General features: G+C 43.1%; 1 protein-coding gene across 4 annotated transcripts in view; it reads right to left on the minus strand.

The window, feature by feature from the left end:
- Positions 1–1,843: 1,843 nt before the first annotated feature.
- xirp2a (xin actin binding repeat containing 2a) overlaps positions 1,844–22,740 on the minus strand; it is a 23,486-nt gene continuing 2,589 nt past the window's right edge. The window contains exons 2-11 of one of the 4 annotated variants that reach the window (XM_035526729.1): positions 19,445–19,547; positions 13,734–13,861; positions 13,341–13,475; positions 13,040–13,102; positions 12,832–12,898; positions 12,496–12,599; positions 4,987–12,048; positions 2,766–4,905; positions 2,334–2,467; positions 1,844–1,932 (exon numbers count right to left, since the gene is read on the minus strand). In XM_035526729.1, coding sequence (XP_035382622.1) covers positions 2,373–2,467; positions 2,766–4,905; positions 4,987–12,048; positions 12,496–12,599; positions 12,832–12,898; positions 13,040–13,102; positions 13,341–13,475; positions 13,734–13,861; positions 19,445–19,547 — 9,897 coding nt within the window. In that variant the 3' untranslated portion in view covers positions 1,844–1,932; positions 2,334–2,372. Of the gene's footprint in view, positions 1,933–2,333; positions 2,468–2,765; positions 12,049–12,495; positions 12,600–12,831; positions 12,899–13,039; positions 13,103–13,340; positions 13,476–13,733; positions 13,862–16,838; positions 17,032–19,444; positions 19,548–22,740 lie in introns of those variants that run through there. The other 3 variants (XM_027026541.2, XM_027026542.2, XM_035526738.1) reach the window with 3 other exon arrangements.

Below are 22,740 nucleotides of genomic sequence, written 5' to 3' on the forward strand. Positions count from 1 at the left end.
TACAACCACCTACAAGTATTAAGAAAGAAAATGAGCATCTGCACAAAAAAAACCCAAAACAAAACAAAACACCTAACAAACAAGAAAAATCTTAATCAAGCAAAAGATATGTGAAACTGAGTTAAACGTATACAGCAAAACAAAGAATAGTCATCATAGTTTGCCTTTTTGTACTGCACACCAGGTGCTTTAAATAAAGCTTTTAAAAAGAATAATGTGTTAGACGTAATGTGCAGAATAGCAACAACATTGGATTACTGTATATTGTGTACAAAAGAATATGAGTAAATAATAACCATCTCTCCATGGACAGAAATAGGGTAATATCTGAAGCACAGGGTGTGTATAAAACAGCTGGGAGGTATGGCTAATTTTATTCTCATTTTAAATTGTGACCTTCATCAATCATCATCATCATCATCATCATCATCTTCGTAATATCTGTTCTGTTTGATTTGCTCCTCTATGGACAGTGATTCTGGTTCCACTCCCCATAGGCAGTTGGTTTTAGCCAGCAAGCCAGCTTTGGTGTCAGAATTATTGAGCTCCTCAATCCTTTCCTTCACAGCTTGCTTGTCAGCTACTTTCTTGCTTTCCATTCCAAAATCCATAAGGTCATCCAGGGGAGAGTCTGCCGATTTTGAGCTAGATTCTTTGCTGTAAATGCTGCCCTTAAAATCAGATGTCAGGCTTGAGCTCGCTCCAAAGCCTGCAAATATGTCATCCAGGAACTGGGAGGTACTGAATGTCATTTGCTCATCTGGATCCTCACTAATTAAATCTCTGCCACTGTGGTGATCTACTGTCATCTTTGATGTGTCCTCTTTGTTGGCATGTGGAGGTACAGGAGTACCATGCAGGTACATGAATTGTAAAGTGTCAGCATGCCCTGTTTCCTTGGTGTTCAGTTCCTCTTTCACAGGTACCTGAGTCGAAGGGGATGAAAGTGAACAGAAGTCTATTAGACTTTGCTCTGCTGTAATGCCATCAAACCCCAGCCACGTGGCACCACTACTGTTGTTGTTATTGTTGTTTGTGTTGCCGTTGTTTACACTTGCTGCTTGTTCATCTGGGGTCGCATTGTCTATCACTGTCACCTTTAAAGTATTTGTTTCTCCGTTGCATCCCGACAGGACCCCACTCCCATTTTCGTTCACCTTTTCTACATTCATACTCTCCTCATTTTGTTTTAGCTTGTCCATTTTTTCCTCAAATACCTTTTCCTTCTGCTCTGTTTCTTTCACCCCATTTACCTCCAAAACCACTTTATCTTCTTGTATTCCTGATTCACCTTCTGTTTGCTCTCCCTTTTGCGGTATACTGTCTGAGGTCTCAGTGGTTTTAGGTCCATAGATGACATCTGTTGTGATTTTGGTTTTTGCTGGTTGCTCTAGTACCTCTTCAGGTTTGGTGGATTCTGCAGGCACTATCAGTGGCTCACCACCATTTTCCTTGGTTTCGTTCTCGATTTGTTGTTCATTACTGAGGTCCGGTTTTGGTGATGTCCTCTCTTGTTCTGTATTTTTACTGTTTTCTTGTGGCACTGTCTCCTCTTTAGGAGGCCAAGCAGGTTTAACTACTTTTATTTCTTCTTCCATGCTAAAACTCTTCCTTGGGGACTCGCTTTGTGGCGGCCAAACAAGTGAAATTTTACTCGCTGGCTTTTTGGCGTTAACATATGATTTGCTTACATCTTTATCCTCTGCTGGGAATAAGTCTTGTTCTTTTAAGACCTGGTGGGCTGCTTTGGTATCTGATCTGACTGGAGAGGTATTAGCCTTTTCTGGTGTGGTCATCTGATTTTTTGCACTCCAAAGATCCCTGTAGGGTTTTTCTCCAAATCCCTCATCATAGTTCCCTTTGGACTTGAACAGCTGTTTGTAATGGGGTTTGCAATACATTCGTCCATGGAGAGAGGCGTAGTTTCCCAAGCTGGTGAAAATGGATAATCAGTAATCATCAGGGCTCTAAACATTAAATGGACTGAAAGAGTTTTTAAAGAAAAAATGCATATATAACCAATAAATTTAACAGCTGATCACGTCAGTTGCAGATATATGAAAACCCTGACAAAAAGACTATTCTCCGGGTATCTTTAAATAATAAAATGAATATATCCTATGGCTTAAGTAATGTTGTCATGACTGTTATTTTTATGTGATGACAATTACATGATTGCTAGATTGGATGTTTATCTATCTGTCAAGCCACAGAATAAATGTAAGACAGAATAAATGTACTTTGAATTTTTAATAATTGGAACATGTTTAGGACAAGGTTTGTGTAATATGTAAGTAGATGGATAGATATATTGGACAACTTTCACTATTTACCTGAGTTGACTGTTGCAATGAGCACACCTGAAGCAGCTTTTATGGAAGTTTTGTTTGTCCGCTATGAGAGACTCCATGGGATACACCCTCTTCCGACATACCCGACACAGTTCGGACTCTGGCACCCTTATTTTCTGTAAGAAAGGAAGTGATAATAGATAGTTGATAAATATTCTCAGAATGTGAATGATTTCATATTCATAATCACCCCACATCCAAGCACTCAGGTACATGTCAGTAATGTTAATTGTACACCAGCAAAACATGGAAAAAAAGAGAAGCTGTAAAAGCAATCGGGTTATTGGAATAGTACAAACCTTTTAAAATCAAAATTCCTGTATGTGAAATTTCACATGATCAAACACATGGTTGCTGTTTTAGTAAACACCATTACACTCGTTAATGTTCCCATGCGTCATCACACAGTTTTACCAGTGACGACAGTCTGCTGCTGATGTGAGGTATGCGAGGTGTGATGGCCTGAGACACTGAATCCCAGGTTCTTGAAGATGTTATCGCTTTCAGCCCATGTCTGCTGGAAGCTCTTTAGAAGTTGTTCTGCTGTGGCTTCGGGTGGTACATCAAGAACAGGAACCTTTCCTCGCACCACATCTGCATATGTTGGAGGATCACGGCGTGCCGCCATGCTCTGAGAATGGGAGGTCATCTCAGTCCTTGACCCTGTCACATGGTTCCCAAACTCGTCAACTGTGGAGTAATGCTCTGCAACAGATTTTGTCTCAGAGAAACCTGTAGGCTCCTTCAGTTCCTCTGGCCTCTCAAGGCACTTTTTCTCCTCTTTGAGATATTGGTGGGCTTGCTCACCCATTTCAAACACATTCTTCAAGGCCTTGATATCAAATGTTGGCACCTCTTCTACCTGGGAAGGTTTTCTTTCAGATTCAGCTTCAGTGTCTTCTGTATCACTCCCTAGTCGCTCAGGAATTACAATGGGGTCTTTCCTCATGTAGACTTTGGACTTTGGGGCCTCAAATTTATTGACAAGCTTTGATAGATCAACCTTGGGAAGATCATCTTTCATCCTGTCATGAAAGTCTATAGGGATCTCTGTCTCATTGTCTTCTGCATCTGGTTCCAGCCTCTCTGGGATGTTAATGGGATCCTTCCGCATGTAGTGCCGATTCTTCTCTGCCCTTTGAGCCTCCTCAAAAAACTCCCGCTTGTCTTTTACTGTCATCATTGAGTCTCCATGAATTTCCATGGATGACTGGAGCATAGATGACTCCATCATGTGTGTCTCCATAGTGACCTCTTGGTGACTGGATGTGTGAGACTCCTCCACGTCCCCTTGCACCTGCAACGCTTGCTCAGGCAGAGGCACAGGAGGCGGAGTCACACCACAAGATAGCTTTGCAGTTGTTTCTCTTAGTTTGGTTAGTTTCTCTGAGCGACTCAGAGTTGGAGAAGGTGTAGCTCGGTTAATACTTGTGGGGATTTCTGACCAGCGAGGTGGAGGTGTTGGTGTAGCACCTGATGTATAAAGAGGTGGTGGTGAAGAGACAACTTGCAGAGGAGAGTCTGTCCTTCGGGCTGTCTCGATGCAAATATATGTGGGGGATGGAGTCCTCATTTTAAGCTCTGGAGGCATTACTTTGGAATCTGTGCTTTTGGAATCACTCTGCTCTTGAACAGTCTTCTCCTGTATTTTTTTCTGAGTCTCCACTTTAGCTGACCCAATGCTTATTTTAGATATTTTCTGAGCTGTTCCACTCACAGCCTTCTTCTGTACTGACTCATTCTCTAAATTTTCAAGTGCAGCCAAATTTCTGTCTAAAACAGTAAGTTTTGTTTCAGCAAGGTTCCTCACGTACACAATGATCTCCTGAAACTTTTGCTTGTTGTACTGTGCACGACTTAATTCTGCTTTTTCCTCATCTCCTACCAGCCAGTCAGGGATTATATTCAGCAGTACCCTGAATGACTTGACATTCATTTTCCCTGTTGACTCTTGCATCTCCTTGATGTGACTCAGCAGTTTCTGCATGTCCTCACATCTTTGGACATCTGAGGCTTCTGCTGGACTTTTCAAAAGTGCTTTTCTAATATCTGACTGGCTGGACTCTTTCTGCAGGGGCTCTTTAGCAGCCTCCTCCATGCCTGGTGGCTTTTGTGGGCCCTTAACTTGTTTTCTTATCTGCAATTTTCCCTTCTGTTGAATACTCTGCTGATTAACTGTATGTTGAGTAACCACATTAATATCGTGAACATTTTCCTCCTTGATATCCTGCTGGGACTGGGTGACGGTTGTCTGCCCTGTTCCTTGATGATGAACTTCCATAGACTTTGATGGTAAAATATAATGCATTTCCACTGATGGTTTGGGTGCCACAGGTGGTGGCTCTTTAAAATCCTTTTTTGACTTTGTTTTGGGTTTCTTTAGATGTATCTCCAATTTGGTGTCCTTAATTTGCTCTGTTTGCTCTTGCTTCTCCACTTTGACATCAGTCTTTTCTGTGCTGCCACTAACCACTTGAGAGCACACTTGGCCTGCACTGACCTGAGAGCACACCTGGCCTGCACTGACCTGAGAGCACACCTGGCCTGCACTGACCTGAGAGCACACCTGGCCTGCACTGACCTGAGAGCACACCTGGCCTGCACTGACCTGAGAGCACACCTGGCCTGCACTGACCTGGGACACATTCTCAGCAGCTGTTTGCTCTTTCTGAAATGACTCTTTCTTTTCATCCTGTTTTTCCTGCTTGGGCACCCTAAAGGTTTTAACTTTGAAGCTTGGGGTCACTTTTGGGATTTTTGTAGGTTGCGGGGATACCTTTTTTGTCTCGTCAGTTACAGATTCTTCTGCTTTTAGAGAAGGTGCAGATTGAGACTGAACAGTTGAGAACTGTTGCATAGATTGACCTTGGTCCATGATTTGCTTGGAGGTGGTAGTGTGGGAGCTTACCTTTACATTTCTAAGGTACTCAGTTTCTGTATGAGGAGGCATTGTGGATGTTGGTGGCGCTTTGATCTCAGCTGTAGTCTGGGTGATAGTAGCAGAGACCTGCTTTGTATCTACAGCAACACTAGCTGAGTCAGTGCCAGCTTTCTTGCTGACTTTGGGAAAGGAAGGCTTGCTCAACTGAAAGTTTGCAGGTGCCTTCTGTACCACTGGTGGCTGAGTCATTTTTGATGGAATAGGTTTTACAAATTGTCCTTGCGATGCTGTGACTGGCTTTTTTACAGGTTCTGGCTCTTTAGGGATCATGGACAGCTTCTTTTCAACCTCTTTTTCTTTATGTTGTTCTTGCTGTGTTTCACATATAACTTGTGACTGCTCCAGAGTCTGTGTGGTAGACTCTACACCAGCATCAGGTTGAAACTCTATGCTAGTCAGAGGAGAAGATGCAGTGGATCCTGTTTTGTTTTTTTCAGATTCCTCTCTTTCTTTACGATATCTTTCTTCTGCTAGCATGAGAGGTGTCTTGAATTTCCTTGCAAAAGGTCTGGACTTTGGTTCGATAGCAGGCTCTGGGGGTGGTGGGAGTTTAATCGAAGGAACAAATGCTTTTTTGGGACAAGCTGGCTCCTCAAGGTCTGGCTTGTGCACTGGGACAGTTGCGGGAGCTTCAGTGACCGGTGGAGGTGGCATCTCAAATGGCGTTACATTTTCTTCAGGTTTTTTCTCCTTCCCTTTAATTTCTGTGACTGTGGTAGTGGTAATGTGTGTTGCTGTTTGTTTTTGTTTAGCCACAGACACTTCAGGGGAAGGTGGTGGTGGAGGTGCCGGAGGAGTTTGAGCAGGTTGCTTCTTCTGCCACTTAAATTTGGGTGGATCTGGCTGCTTAGGAGGCTCAGTCTTGGGTACCTTGAACAGAGGTCGGGGCTTTGGCTTCCCAGTGTTTGGCTGTGTCACGGAAATGAGTTCCTGTTGAGATGGGGGAGGGGGAAGCAGATCCTGAGGAGGTGGTGGAAAACATTCAACCTCTGCTTCAGCGGTGGGTGGAGGGGGTGGTGGGGGTGGAGGAAGATCACTGTCCTGTCTCATGACTAACGAAGGGTGAAGAGTGATGTCAGGCTCCGTCACTGGAGAGGGTGGAGGAGGAAGAGAGAGCTCAGACTCAGAAGGTGGTGGAGGTGAGGTTGGAGGAGGGGGGAAGTGAATTTCTGGCTGGGGCTTCTTTTTGATCATTCCCTTTGGATTGAGGTTGTAGTTCTGACTCTTGAGATTCTTCTCTGTCTTGTGACTCTTGACATTTGGTTCTGATTTGACATTTTTGATGTTCTGGTTTTGTGTAATGGTTGTCTCCTGTGTTGTTACCATGGTCTGAACTTGTGTGGTTGTCTTAATTTCTTGTGTTTGCTTTGTGGATTTAGTTGTTTGTTTAGTCTCTTTGGTTTCACACTCTCCAGAGCACACAGAAACACCATCTTTTTTCTCACTCGTTTGCTTTCCAACTTTTTTTTTCGTTATGGTTACAGGACTAGGGATGTTTTGCTTCGGTTTTACATGGTGCTCTTTCACATTTACCTTTGGAGAGATTTGGGAGCACTCAGACTGTCCAACTGTCACGTGTTTGGTTGTTGAGTGTTGGTCTTGAGTGGAAGCCAGGCTCTGATCGGTCTTGACTGTTTGCTTTTGAGTGCTTGCATATGATTCCATACTCTGGGGCATATTTTTTGAAGGCAATGGATTTGATGGCTTTGAGTCACCCTTGGATTCAGCAGGGGATTCCTGGGCCTCTTGCTCAGGAGGCACTGGATTATTTATCGGAACGTTACCTCTTCTGGATGGATTTATTTTTGACTTGTGACTTGATTGTTCTTTCTTCTTCATAAGACATTTGATGGTTCCCTGAACATCTCCTTTGACCACCTCCTCCTTCTCTATCTTTGTCTGTTCCTGCTCGTAAAGAGACTTGATTGACGTTTTTATGTCACCCTCTGTGCTTGGCCTCCTCTGTATATGAGGGGATGAAGCTGGTTCCATTAAGAGCTGAATGGTGCCCTTTACATCACCCTGTTCACTCACTTGGTGCTGGAAGACTTTCTTCTCATTTGAGGCCTCCTGTAAACTTAGCAAAGTATTCTGGATGTCACCTTTGACAATTTCCTCTTTCTCTACATCTTTTACTGCTTGCTTTGCCTCCTCAAGGGATTTCAAAGTTCCCCTGATGTCTCCTGGGATTAAGTCCTCAATAATTACTTCAGTCTTAGCGGTTGCTGATTTCTCAAGGGATTCTAGTGCACCTCGGATGTCTCCACGAACAATCTCAGGCTTATCCATTTCTCTAAGTTGGTTCTGGGCCTCTTCTAGAAACTTGAGTGTGGTATTTATATCACCTTTGACCACCTCCTCTTTATCAATAATTCTGTGCTCATTTATGGCTTGTGCAAGTGAGTCAAGGGCTGCTCTCAAGTCACCTTTTACAATCTCCTCTTTTTGCAAGTTGTGTAAGGAGAGCACTGGTTCCTTCATGAACACCTGCACTGTGTTGTGAACATCTCCAGGAACAATATCGTCTTCAGCCACAGTTCGCCCAATTGCCTGCTGATTGTTCCTCAATATAATTTTTGTATGCTCCACATCTCCTCCAATAATCATTTCCTTAACCTTCTCGTCATAGTTTTCATCTGATCCTAACTGAAGTTGTTTGAGATAATCCAGTGCCCCAGACTCAATACAAGTTGAGTAGAAACTGACATTACCTCTCTCTGTGTCTTCAACTTGAATCTTTGAGGATTGGTCTTTAGCATAAGGACTAGTCAATAGCATACGCAGAGTCCCGTGGACATTACCTTTAACAATGTCCTCTTTGACAAGTCTGTTTTCTTCTTCTTGGTTCAGGAGTGAATATATTGTCATCCTCACATCTCCTTTCTCATCTTCTTGAATTAATATGCCACGTTTGGCAGACCCTTCCTTCTTCAGTAGGCTGTTAATTGCTTCTTGTATGTCTCCTCTAATGATTTCTTCTTTCTCCACATTAACATCTCTGTCTTGATTAAAGAGCTGTTGGACGGTTGTATTGATATTTCCTCTCTCTTCAGCATCAACTTTAATGCCGCTTTGTGTTGTCTCTCGTCTGTTCAGAAGATTCATCATGATGTTGTTCAGGTCTCCTCGAATAACCTCCTCTCTTTGAATCTCTGGAGTCTTCTGATTCAGCAGTTTGTATTTTGCCATCCTAACATTACCGATCTCATTTGCCTCTATAAGAATACCCTGGGAGTCAACCATTTTCTGACTGTGGAGTTCTTCTAATGTCTCCTTGATGCTCTTGCCCATGATCTCCGTCTTCTTGACATTGGTCTCATTAAATTCAGTCAGTGGTGTTGTTTCAAAGAGCCATGTTGTTGTCTTTACATCAGCTTTGGGAATTTCCTCACGAGCAACCACAGCTTCTGTTTCATCTGTATCCTTGATTTGATCAAGAGGTTCTTTTTCGAAAAGCCACACTGACTGCTTAACATCACCCTTCACCACTTCCTCTCGTGTTACTTTCTCCATCTCATTGTATTCTGAACCCTCTCCACGGATCTTGTCAATTGTACGTGTTTCAAACATCCATGTGGCACTTCTAACATCACCCTTTTGTATCTCACTTACACTAACAGTTCTCACAAACTTCTGAGGCATCTCATCGCTTTCAAAATGCTGCTTGTTTGTTTTGACATCTCCACCCTGGACGTCTGCAACTGTCTTAATGCTGATTTTCATGTCCTCTGCAATTTGATCAAGTGGTTGTGTTTCAAATCTATATCTGGCTGTGCTGACGTCTCCTTTCTGTACATCTTCTTCTGTAACTGCTTTAATGACATAAACCTCATCTGTGTCTCTTATTGAATCCAGTGGCTTTGTCTCAAACAGCCATCGTGCCCCAATGACATCACCCCTCAGGATTTCTTCTTTGGTGACTGTAGTAACTTCATGAAAGTGTCCCTCTTTGTCCTGAATAGCATACAGTGGTTGGGTTTCAAACATCATAGTGTAATTTTTCACATCTCCTTTTTCAGTCTCCTCTCGTATGATACTCTGAAGTTTGTTGAGTTCTGCCTCGGATGAATCTTCCCTAATCGCATCCAAGGAATATGTCTCAAAGATAAAACGGCCTTTGTCAACATTACCTCCTTGAACATCTGTCACGGTACGCGTCATTTTTGATTCTTCAGCATTCTCCTTGATGGTATCAATTGGCTGATTTTCAAACATCCATGTGCAATTGACAACATTTCCCTTCTGGATTTCCTCAGCCTGATGAGATTTCAATTTCTGCATAGTCTCCTCAGAACTGGAGGTCATGATGTCTGATGACTGGGTCTCGAATATGTACTTCATCCTTGATACATCTCCAGACTCAATATCAATCCGTGTGACCCTTTTAAAGTTACTATGATCTTCACCCCCTTTGATATTTTCCAGATTCTCTGTCTCAAACAGAAATCGGGCCAGACGTACGTCCCTGCCCTGGATGTCCTCTTGTTTCACTGTACATGTTTTCAAGATCGTCTCAGATTCATCTTTGATGCTGTCGAGTGTCTGGGTCTCGAAGAGCCAGGTGCAGGTTTTTACATCACCTTTCTGGATCTCTGTGGTATCCTCTGCTTTTGCCTCTGCTTTCTCATACAAGACATCCATTGGTTGAGTCTCAAACAACCACCTGCAGGTCTTCACATCGCCCCTTTGGATCTCAATGGTCTCATTTTTCCTGTTGTCCTCTTCCTCCATGTTGCTGAAATGTTTGATCCCATCAAGAGGCTGAGTTTCAAACAACCATTTGGCTGTTTTGACATCACCTGATTCAATCTCTTGCTTAGAAATTCCCTTGATGATCTGGAATTTGTTAATGCTCTCATCAAACTGATCAATCGGGCGAGTCTCAAACATCCATTTGCAGCTTCGAACATCACCTTTCACGATTTCTTCTCGCCGTACAGTCTTGACCTCATGGTATTGCCCTGAGCTGTCCTGTATGGCATACAAAGGTGTGGACTCAAAGAGGACTTTGTTTGACTTCACTGATCCACTTGTAACACCTTCCACTGCCATTTTCTGCTTATCTGTGCATTTGCTCAGATCCATTGTCTCAAATATCTCCCTATAGTTGGTGACATCACCTTTGTCCAACTCTTGCAGCTTAACTGTCCGTGTAATCTCTTTCTTTTCCTCTCGGATTTGCTCAAGAGGCTTGCTCTCAAATAACCACTTCTGATGTCTCACATCACCCTTCTCCTCCTCTGAGGCAACGACCTTTTGTAGTTTTCCAACTTCAGGCAGCTCTTTCAGATTTTCCATTGGCACTGTCTCAAACAGATGCCTGGTTGAAGTTACATCACCCCCCATGATGTCGTCTGGTTCAGGTGACCTAGCATTGGCATTGTCTTTTAGTTTATCCATTGGCTGTGTCTCAAAGGTCATACAGTGCCTTCGAACATCTGCTCCTATGATTTCCTCCTTTTGACTTTTAGTGTTCTCCCATTCCTCATCTTTGATTTGATCAAGAGTCTTGGTCTCAAAAAGCCATCTTCCCCGATTTACCCCGCCTCGATAGTCCTCCTCCATAGAAACTCCACAAATTAGCTTAACTTTAGTTGGGTCTTTATTAATCATATCTAGAGGCTGGGTTTCAAAAAGCCAGCGTGATGTTTTCACGTCACCTTTCTCAGTCTCCTCACGACGAACGGTTGTAATCTGCAGCATCTCACCAGAATCTCCCCGAATTACACACATAGGTTGTGTCTCAAACATTCTAGTTGTAGTTTTGACATCACCTTTAGTCTCTTCAAGCTCTGACTTCAGCTGCAGGAAGTGTGATTCATCAATTGTCTCAGTGTGGCCAAGGGAATCGAGATGCTGAGTTTCAAACAAGTATCTCGCTGTTTTTACATCTCCCCGTGCAATGTCTTTGGTGTACATCACTTGCTCATTTTGGTCATCCTCTTGGTAAATCCTATTTAGGGAGTCCAGAGGTTGTGTCTCAAAAAGCCAGGTTGCAGTTTGGACATCTCCTCTTGCTAGATCTGTTAGCTTTCCGCTCTGCTCTACTGAGTCTGGTGTTTCTGTACCTAGAGTATCAATCGGCTGTGTTTCAAACATCCAAGTTGTGTATTTCACATCTTTCCCAGCAATAATTTCCTGTTGGGCAATGTTGCTACTTTCATTCTCCTCTGGTATATCATCCTTGATGGCATCTAGTGGCTTGTTTTCGAACATCCATCGCATAGATTGCACCTCACCTTTCAAAATCTCATCCCACTCCAGAAACTCTCTTTCTGGGCTCATACACTTCCCAGGACTACCGCCACTATTCTCAAACACAGACCGCACTTGCCGCACATCACCACTCACTTCTTCGTCGCTGTCCATGTGAGAGTGCTCCATTTCAGTGATGAAGTCCCGTTCCAGGTTTCTGCGTACTTCTGGATGGATGTGCTTATACAGGCGTTTCAGTTCATAGAGGTTCCTCTGCTTGGAGTACTGCTCCTTGCTGACGGGATATTTGGGGGAAACATGCTGATCTGCAGGCTGGGGTGAGGGACAATACCCTGGAACCTCTATAGAGGCTTGAAGAATGTGGGTGGTGGGTGGTGGAGGGAGATACTGCTCAGTAGTTTCAAAATGAGCACAGGCAGATGCTGACGTAGAGGAGGTCTCCTTCATAGTTTTGGTAATAGACCCATAACTGCCTCCTGCTGCAGACTTTGATGACACATTAGCTGGTGCCCACGGAAACTGGTTGTAATCAAGATCAATCTTTTTGGTTAAGGGAGAAAAGGACAGTGATTCAGTCAACATATCGTCACTGAACGTGAATTCAGTCTACAAAGCTTTCCTGTTATTGTTAGAAGTTGTTCTCTTGTGTGCAGTTCAACATAATACAGTATATTAAAAAACAAGCGCAACCAAAAATAAAGACAGGAATCTACTATCTTCATAAGAAATGGCTGTCCTGTTTCAGTTGAAATATACCATTCAAAAGTTGCATGAAATGTTGCAAAGTACCATGTTTTTCATGTCTCAGAGCTATAATTGTTTAAAGACTGTGAAAAGAACAATAAGCTTTTACGTTTAAAAACAAGACTACTGATAACAGCAAACATCGTCTGTCATTCTGCATGTAGAGATCTGTGTTCTGAATGGGTTTTCTAAAGCAGCTGGTACAGGTCAGGGCTTAACAGGATGCTCATAACCCTTCATTACCTTGATGTGCTTGCTTGGAGTCGCTTCTTCTATGCTTTTCTCATACTGCTGTTTAAGTGCTTGGGTGGAAACTTTAGGCAGATCCTGACCCCCGAGCACCACCACTGAGGGAAACGGTAGGAGAGAAAACACCAAAATAAGAGTCTACATTTAATAAAACAATTTCACCTGTAGGACTGACAGTAACACATGTAATGTAAGCTATATGACTCCCCGAGCTTGTGAAGGCCAATAGGTTATGCTAGTACACTGGTGGAGGTGCTAGTACACTGGAGGAGGTGCTAGTAAACTGGTGGAGGTGCTTGTACAAAGGTTGATTTTAGCCTTTGAACCTACCTTTATCATCAAAATCGTTCCCAAAGCTAGATGTTACATTGTGTTGAATATTCTGATCTTGTGAGGCCTGCAATAACAGAGGGTCAAACACAAATCCGTGATTAATAGTAAAATTAGCATACAGACAGAAATGATATGCATATCTAAAGTCCTACCCGATCAGACAGATCAAAACTACTTTTTTGAATACTTTTGTCTGACTGTGTACCTGTAGGTCATGACTCTCTCTTACACTGCTTCTCACACAGACTTCTGATGAGCTCACAACTTCCTGTTCATAAACATAACAACTGCTATAACACAAACACATTCACAACACAAATACAACACTAAATACTTTGTGAAGGTTTAAGCAACCGATTTACGTTTGTTTTTGTTTGGGAAGTAGAGTATGTTATAAACCTAAAGATATCTTTGAATCTGAAGTTGAATACTTAAGTCTCTCTTGTTGGCCAAGCTTCCATATTGGTTTATTGGCCTTTTTTCTATATTATGTCTATGTGCATCACCTGTCTCTGCTGGTAGTGGTACTGTGTGACGGTGCTTTGAGTGGAGGAAGAGGAGCTGACATTCTGACTCTCAAACTGTTTCTTCACACTGGCCAGACCACCTGGTAAAGAGCATGCTTCGGAGTCCTCCATGACCTACACACACGCACACACACACGAAATACTTAGATTGCGTTGTTTAGTTTGTCTTGCAATAGGCATCTCATTGTTGAAAATCAGTATAAGTGCAATCTCTCATGCTCTCTCTCTCTCTCTCTTTCCTCTAATCAGGAAGTGGGAGAGTAGCTTGGGAAAGCAGAAACCTCTCACTCAATTAAGGCGGATAGTAAACAGATAGCTTGGTGTGCATGTGTGTGTGTGTGTGTGTATGTGCAGGTGTGTGTATGTGCTTACAATGCTAGCAGCGCTTCTCTGTTCCTTACTGATAGCTGCCTGGTACAACGCCAGACGTTCTTTAAGAGGGACTGTCTCAGGGTCACCTTCAGCGTGTGTGTCTCCTACAACACCTGTGCTGCCTGCATCTGCAATGCAGAGATAGAACATGGTGGTTTCACAGTTTTCTACTGTGACATTACCACATGACGTTAAATCTGGTTTCACAGACAAAATTTGGAGACGTTTGGAGAATATTTGGTGTAAAGGGTGCACTTTGTGCATTGAAGAAATACTTTTTTGTAGTTATTATGCATGTAGCTAATAATGCTGTCCAAAGCAGGGCTAAAGGCTTACTGCCACATTCTTCAACCTTTGAGCCCCATCAGACTACACTTGTAAGGTTGTTTGGTTAGGCTAACACACACACATTAATATTTCATTAGACAGCATGAAGCATTTTAAAAACAGCATATTCAGACAGCTATCTCAAGAGCATGGATTACTACATGTGATGACTGATGCTGTCCTGCCCGGTCTCTCTGCTCCTATAGTTAGACGTTCTGGCTTAGTAAAGTATGTGGTATGTCATGCAATGGGTCAGATCCATCACTAACTTCACCACGTCAGGGTTAACTCTGTCATCTGTCACCCGTCATTTTTAGGTTCAAAGTTCATTTTTTAACTTTACTGCAATGCTGACACAACTTGACGCTCCGTTTTAACACCTGTCACACATTCCTAATGTTCTTGAACATAAACCTATTAGTGATACATAGACCTATTCACAAAAACAGGAACTCAAACTATATCGATCTCAGTAAATCCAAATATATTAGCATTTATCCAATAACCAAGGCTGACAATTTTGGGCTCTGAAACTAATGTCAACATTTACAATCAGAAGCAATAAAACATGAAGTATATATACAAGGTAAGTATATGCTATAATAACGTAAATGTTTTAAATGAAATGCGTTTAGGTTAAATGCACCTCAAGATGTCTGTGGATTCCTACCACATACTCTAAGCAAGACACTTTTGGTGTCTCTCTTCCGCAAAAGATGCCTGGAATGGTGTTGTACGTTCCTGGAGCAGAGGGGGGTAGGGGGTAACTAGCCTCAGGTTTTATGTGGATGGCCTCGGCTGAGGTCTTCAGAGTGTGTGTTATAGTGGGACGGATGTGACGCGCGTCTAAGTGGTGAGGTCTTTAGGCCCCTTGCTGTCGCTGTGTCATAAACCCCCATGCTTCTCTTACATCAGATAGGCACTGCGAGCACACCATGTGACGAAGCTATGCTCCCCCTGCCATTAATATCCACAGGACAGCTATTTAGAGCAAGTCAATGTAAAGCTATCCTGAGAGAGAGAGAGAGAGAGAGAGAGAGAGAGAGAGAGAGAGAGAGAGGAGGTCTAGAATAAGCAGGGTTTTGGCAGCAGCTGGTCAGCAACTCTACACCTGAGACATAGAGGACAGGCGACGCTGTTCAAACAGTCCCTCATTTATCATGATGATAAGGAAGGCACATGAGCAGCTAGCCATACAGGCCTGTGCATGCCACAGCGGCAAACGCACGCGGCATCCTGGACCTGAAGTTCTGGCACTGCTGCAGCTCAATCAGCGAGTGATGTGGAAGCCTGCTTGGTGTCACGTTTTAGTGAGAGAGAGAGCAGGAGAGAGAGAGTGTGTACCCAGGAAGTGGAACTTCCTTCCTAAAAGTCGGAACCATGGGAGAACTTTTCCGGAAAGCACCTCTGATCCCACAATTCACTGCCGCAATAATGCATTTCTATTGGCCATTTTCTTCCTTGCGTTGGCATGTTGCTGTTTGTGGACTCCTTAAATGATCCTGAAATCTCTTTCTAATTCATTTTCATTCTCATTGAGAGATAATAAGAGTTGTGCTACCTAAAATAAGGCACCTTATTTAAGAAGAAAATGGCCAATGGAGGTGCTTTTCGGAAAAGCTCTCACATGGTTCTGACTTTTAGGAAGGAAGTTCCACTTCCTGGGTACACTCTCTCTCTCTCTCTCTCTCTCTCTCTCTCTCTCTCTCTCTCTCTCTCTCTCTCTCTCTCTCTCTCTCTCTCTCTCTCTCTCTCTCTCACACACACACACACACACACACACACACACACACACACACACACACACACACACACACACACACACACACACACACACACACACACACACACACACACACACACACAGCACTGGCATTAAAGCTAGCCCAGAGAGTTCTAACGTTTGAGTCTATTCTGAGAACACTTATGGAGGCCTCGGGTATATGGGCTATTTGAGACATGATTCATTTTAAGCACAAGTCACTATTTACAGACATCAGTATAAAACCCTCTTTAAGTCTATCCTTTACCGTTTGACAGTCCATTAGTGGAATAGCAAAATATTTCCTTGGCACATATTTCTGTAATCTGCTTTCACATGTGGAGTACTTCATGTCCTTTCTACTGGAGTAAAATAAACTAATAAACATAAACACTAAACTAATAAACATAAACACTAAACTAATAAACACTAAACTAATTCCTAGGGTTAGAGCACTCTGAGTTCAATCAACTTGTAATTCAGTTACCATTTGAAACTCTTCACTTTCAAAATAACAGAGTGGCTCAGAAGAGAGGCAGTAGTCTCAAATTACTCTAATTGTACTCATGTAAATCAACCTCATCAATATTCACCTTCACTCGGCCTACTCTGATGTGATAGTGTCCCCTGTGATTTCGCCTTACATAATTAACGAACACTCACCAACCAAATTGAGTCTTTAATCAGAATATCAAGTGCCTGATTAAATCATAGAATCAAGTGACTCTCTTACAGGCAATCTATTGAAAATCCTACAACTTGCATTACCCAGCATTCATTTGTGTGACTTAACCATACACTCATAATAACCATATAATACACAATCCAGGCAATAAACTATAGTAAAATATCATTCACGATCCATTTTATTCTTTACTATCCAGCTTTAAAGTATAGCTATGATTTTTTTTTTAATGTAAACATGGCTGATGATAAAAGAGACGTAACTCACAGCTTACACAAACCATGTCATGCGTTGTCGGTGCTAGGCCTCGTCTGGCTCAGACAGCACCTACCTATGACTGCCTACCGCTGAGGGTGGCACAACGTTTGGTCAGCGCACGAACGGCGTCACCTGGACGCTACGGATCCCAGCTGGAGTAGATGAAGGCTGCTGACGTACCACCAGGCTGTGTGCTCTGCTCCCGTCTGACTGCAAACTGTGTTTGTGAGAGCGCGGAGACCAGCTCCAGGATCCTGTACCGTTCTCTTCCGAGTGAGGATGGAGACAGCTGGTTTTATTTTAGGCGTCCCCCCTCCGTGCCCCCTCCCAACCCCCCCCCCCCCCCCCCCTTCCAGGATCACCAGCGTGGTGGTGCCTTTTTTAGAGCCGCTACCAGACGTGCCCTTAACCTGAAGTCATATGGAGGGATGGTGTCACTCACGCATTCCCGTGTGTCCTCCCCCAGCACAACTTCAGGCTCAGACACACACAAAAAAAGTTAAGACTGAAACAGAAGGACGTGTGTAAATCTGCAAGGCCAAAACGATGAGGCACAGCGCACGCACGCACGCACGCACACACACACACACACGGAACTAATCAGAGACATGGAGGATGTAGGAAAAATATGTGTTATGAGAAAGTGAGAGAATCTTTATGTGAAATATGGTATTTACTTCATGTAAGAATTATTTAATGTATTATTTAATGTAAGTAGGGGACAGCAAAACCTATATATGTTGTGTGTGTGTGTGTGTGTGTGTGTGTGTGTGTGTGTGTGTGTGTGTGTGTGTGTGTGTGTGGGTTGTAAGAGGACCTAACTGGACGATCAGGACATAATTGGTTTATAAACAACTTAACTGGATGCTCAAGATGTACAGAGTTTGAATGATTCTCTGTATGAAAATGTTACCGGAAAATGTACCACTGATCAGAAGCAAATACAAACAATATTACATGTTTCCTTTTTTATGTCAGTTGTACTCCATGTAAATAAAAAATATAAATAATTGAATTATTCATTTCTATTATTTATATTTGCACTTTCTGTATTTGTCTCCAGAGAAGAAGTAGTTCCTATAGCCTGCATGGTCAGTAGTTTCAATAGCCTGTATAGTCAGTAGTTCCAATAGCCTGTATGGTCAGCAGTTCCTATAGCCTGTATGGTCAGTAGTTTCAATAGCATGTATGGTCAGTAGTTCCAATAGCCTGTATAGTCAGTAGTTCCAATAGCCTGTATGGTCAGCAGTTCCTATAGCCTGTATGGTCAGTAGTTTCAATAGCATGTATGGTCAGTAGTTTCAATAGCCTGTATGGTCAGTAGTTTGCAAGGCTTGGACTTAATGCACTATTCAAATTGACTGATCTCTCCAAACTAGTTGAACTTAGTAATGAAATAGCAGGTGAAGACCAGACTGTAAATAGATTTAACAATAGGAGGGGAAAACTGACTTTGCGCTCAGGAAACAGTTCTTAAAAGTAACATAATAAAGAATAATAACGTGTATGTGATGGTTTACCCCTTTTTCCACCTCTTTTGTTCTTGTATTCAGAGATCATGCTGTATTTGGCAGCCTGTTCTCTTATATGTTCATCACAGTCTCTGCTACGGCTTTTTTTTTTTTTTTTTTTTTTTTTTTTTTTTTTTTTTTTTTACATATATTGCTGATAATGTTTTTTTTAATGTTTCGAGGGGCTTTTTTTGCCTTAGCCTTAATATTTTCTCGCCTATGCAGCCTGAACAAACTGAGTTATGCAGATTTAATCAGTTACAGCTTTGTTTGTTTTAGTTTTGTTTGTTTATTATTAACACCCATTTTTAAACATCATGTGGTGTTTAGCATCCATTAGCATCCATTCTTAAACATGACGTGGTGTGTCTCCCGGTACAAATATCTCTTGACTTATGGGAATGCAATGGCAAACACTTTAATGATGAATGTCATACCAAAAATATACTGAGGGTGTGTATGTGTGACAGAGAGGTTGTTATTGTTATTTGTGTGTGTGTGCGTGTGTGTGTGCGCGCGTGTGTGTGTGCATGTACTAAAGTCAGTGGCTGTGTGGTAGGAGTGAATCAGGAAAAAGGAACACTATAAAGGAGGTTGCCTGTTTAAAAGTAGACCTAGTCATCACCGGACAGTCCAAGTGTCAAAATGAACCAAAGCTACTGGCTTGCTAACATATTACTGACAGAACTTTCACATGCACAGATGCACATGTATGTAGAAGCCATTCTAACCAGAGAATGCACAAAGTATTGATGCAATGTATAAAAGACGATATAACGGCGATAAGAATATAGCACCAGATGAAAAATGAAACAACAGTGCAGAAGTAAAAACCAGAAAAAAGAAAGAAATAAATAACTGCAAAATAATAACACCTCCAGCACACACACACACACCACATGCATGTACACACACACACACACACACACACACCCACATACACCACATCCATGTACACACACAATTGCAACCTATCGTGTTATCACACTTGTCAACATGTCAAAGAAAAATACAGAAGTGTCTTTAATCATGTCACCTAGAACAACCACACACACACACACACACACACACAAGTTCACAGAAATTATGCAGGCTGAACCCTCCACAATAATAGTCCTCTCAGTCATGCTTATGAACCATAAAATCTATGAGACCCAGTGATACTCACAGACATTCACATCTTCACTCTGATTGGACACCTGCTTCCCAGACGACCCTGTGCTTGCTTGGTCCATAAGTCTCTGAGCAGAGCAGGATGAGTTCTTCACGTCCTGCAGAGAGGGGCAATTGGTGGTAGGAGTTGTCACCAGTGTGGAGTAATTTGGTGTGTGTTTTTTGCATTTGCCTTAGACTTTACCTAGGTGTGTAGACGTCAAGCATTTACATGTGCGTGCGAGTGCATACATGTGTGCGCACATCTGAATATGTGTATGCAGTCCATCTAGACCGAACACTATATCAGCGGTTAATAAGTTAGAGGCTGGAATGTTTCTCTAGATTTGAGGACTGACACTGAGTCAACATCGGTGCCCTTGAATGAAGAATCATGTCGTACTGAGAACTGTCACCAAATTTAACTGCTCTCTCTTCAGAATCACTTGAGTAAATACATTCCAGAATAATCAGTCCCATGCAATCCTACAAATATTTTTCTGCATTTAATTTTAGTACTTTACCCAGGCACTGATGGCTTTCCCCAAAACAATCTTTCTCTCCCTCTCCCTTTCTGTCTCTCCCTCTCTCTCTAATCGCACTACTTTGTTTTCCAAAAATATTTGCAAATCAAATATACTCCCCTCAGTGTTTCCACGACAACCACTCAGCTGGAAATGGCCATACAAAACAGCAGGAAAAGGCAACAGTCTAATCACAACCCTCCCCCCCCCCCACACACACACACACTAAAGCGTTTAGAGTGTACCATGTACAGTGTTTAGGACCATACTGGCACAAACACAGAGCCAAGCAGTCTGGCTAGACTGAGCTCATGAGGTCAAAGTTCAGGAAAGCAAGCAGGAAACAGGTGTGAGCATTCACACGGAGAGAACACAACCGGGTCCGTCTGCCAAAGGCGCGGTACTGTCCTGTGCTGTGGCACTGTCCCGTGGGCCCCTGGAGCTACAGGAAGTCATGATTTCAGAAAAGCTCTCCATCAAAACAGCAGTGGTCAAAGAGAAGATGCCAATCTCACACGCCTGATTATTTTGACCTGTGTAGCCCATGTGGCTGCAGACAAGGCTCTACACAGCATCCTAAAATGGACCTCAACAAATCATCAGTTTAAGGGTTATTCAAGGACAGTTCACAAAGAAATATACTGAATACATCAATTGTCTGTGTGTTTGTGAAAGCGGTGCATGTTTCCATATGTATGCTTGTGTATTTGTGTGTGTGTGAGAGATAGACGGGGGGGGGGGGGGGTGTTCCTGTTTGTGCAAGCAGCCACAAGAGGTTCCCATTACCCTGCAGCCTCTGTGATAAGTGGACATTTTTAAACTTTAGTCACCAGGCTGCAGATAGACAAACAAGACAGCATGGAGGCATTAAAGCGCACACACACACACACACACACACACACACACACACACACAAACTGTAAATGTGATGATTCATGTACCTGTAAGCAACCCATTTAACCCATTAAACCATCTCATAAATGCCAGCTTTAATGCTGACATCTCTGACTGACTTGACTGACTCTGGCATTTAAATACTACTATTCCATTAAATTGTAATCTTATCTTATACTATCCTATCATATTCTAAATAAAAATAAATAAAAACATTTCTTAATAAATAAACGCACGCTAGTCTTAAGTCTTACACTGGCTTGAACTCCAGTCGATCCTATACTATTCTATTCTATTAAAAGGCGCACGGAGCTTCAGTGTGTGACCACACACACTCTACATGCCGAGCGTTTGAGTTATTGGACCAGATTTAACAAAGCCGTAAAGACCAGTCACCGCACGCGGCGTTAAAGACCGGTATCACGCTCCCCTCAGAGCTGAGCTCGAGTGTATATAAAGGCCTGGATGACAGCGCGCCGCCGTGTTTTCCGCCTTTAGCCGTGAGGCCTCCGAGTGTGTGTCACTCCCTCTATATTTAGCAGCACGAGAATGCGAGTGCTTAAGCGGGTGACCGAGCGCGGGCCAACTACTGTGCACGCGGCTTTGGGGGTTTTACGCGATAGCGGGCACCGCGCGCGCACGCGCGCGCCAGGCCAATTCCCGCACGATGGTGCTCGCGTGGCCGAACAAAAATAGCGAAGATACACAGAGACGCAGTCACGCACACACAAACACAAGTCCACGGTATGTGAAGATCCACAGATGGTGACGGTGGGTGTTGTTTTCCGTGCACAGTAAACAGCGCTCTGTGAAAAAGCTGCGTGCAACGACGTGTGCGCTAGCAGACCCTGGGCGTCTCATACCTGTGCACCACTCTAACATCATTTGGTTATTGTACAACGGTTGCAAAAACTATTCAAATGAACCTTTCGCTCAGGCGCCCCAACAAGCCAAACGTTAACCGCTTTTTGTGTTGCTCTAATATTCCGGTCTACCACAGAGAGAATAGCCCTTTTTTGCCCTTGAAATATCTCTCTATAATCACTGGTTTTCCTATTTACAACAATCGTCAAAATATTACACTGCCATCTGTGGGTTGTTTTGTGCACGCGCACATCCTCTCGTTACCCATCTGACTTCACCAGATTGTTTTCTCCCGGCGGCGCTTTTTTAGGTTGGAATCCATCTTAAACTGAACGAGAAGAGAATCATGGCACAGTTAATACCTCAAAGATCAGAGCTCTCAGATGGACAGGAAAGGTTAGAATGACTGGGTGAGAAAGAAACTACAAGCACTTTCCTCTTCTGCTGATAGTCTCACTGCGTACCCCCTGACTGCTTTAAGAGTAGAGAGAGAGAGAGAGAGAGAGAGAGAGAGAGAGAGAGAGAGAGACAGACAGACAGAGACAGACAGACAGACAGACACACACACACACACACACACACACACACACACACACACACACACACACACATGGGGGGGGGGGGGGGTTAGACTGACAGAGGAAGACAGCAGAAAGTTGGTGAATTATTAAGCCGCAGCACGGAATGTGAAGGTCACGTTTCAGTGTGCTCATATAGTCGGATCCCTGCAAATCTCCCCTCTCCCCTTTGCTTCAGTAGTCCAGCCGAGGTGGGTGCCAGGGGCATGCTGGCCTGCTAGGGCCAAAGTTAGGCTGGACTGGTTTTGGGTTTCAGAACTGCAAAGACCGTTTTCAGGTTTAATGGTGCATTCAGCATGCACTGCTGAAAACATACTATTAAACAGCCTTTGTAGCTTTTGCATATAACATCATAACATGGATGGAAGCCAGACAGAGGCATAATGAAGCTTACAACGCCAAGAACAATATAAGAGGGTATTTTGGACCAGAACGGAGGAATATATGGCCAG

The sequence above is a fragment of the Electrophorus electricus genome, chromosome 1, assembly GCF_013358815.1.
Source record: "Electrophorus electricus isolate fEleEle1 chromosome 1, fEleEle1.pri, whole genome shotgun sequence".
NCBI lineage: Eukaryota > Metazoa > Chordata > Actinopteri > Gymnotiformes > Gymnotidae > Electrophorus > Electrophorus electricus.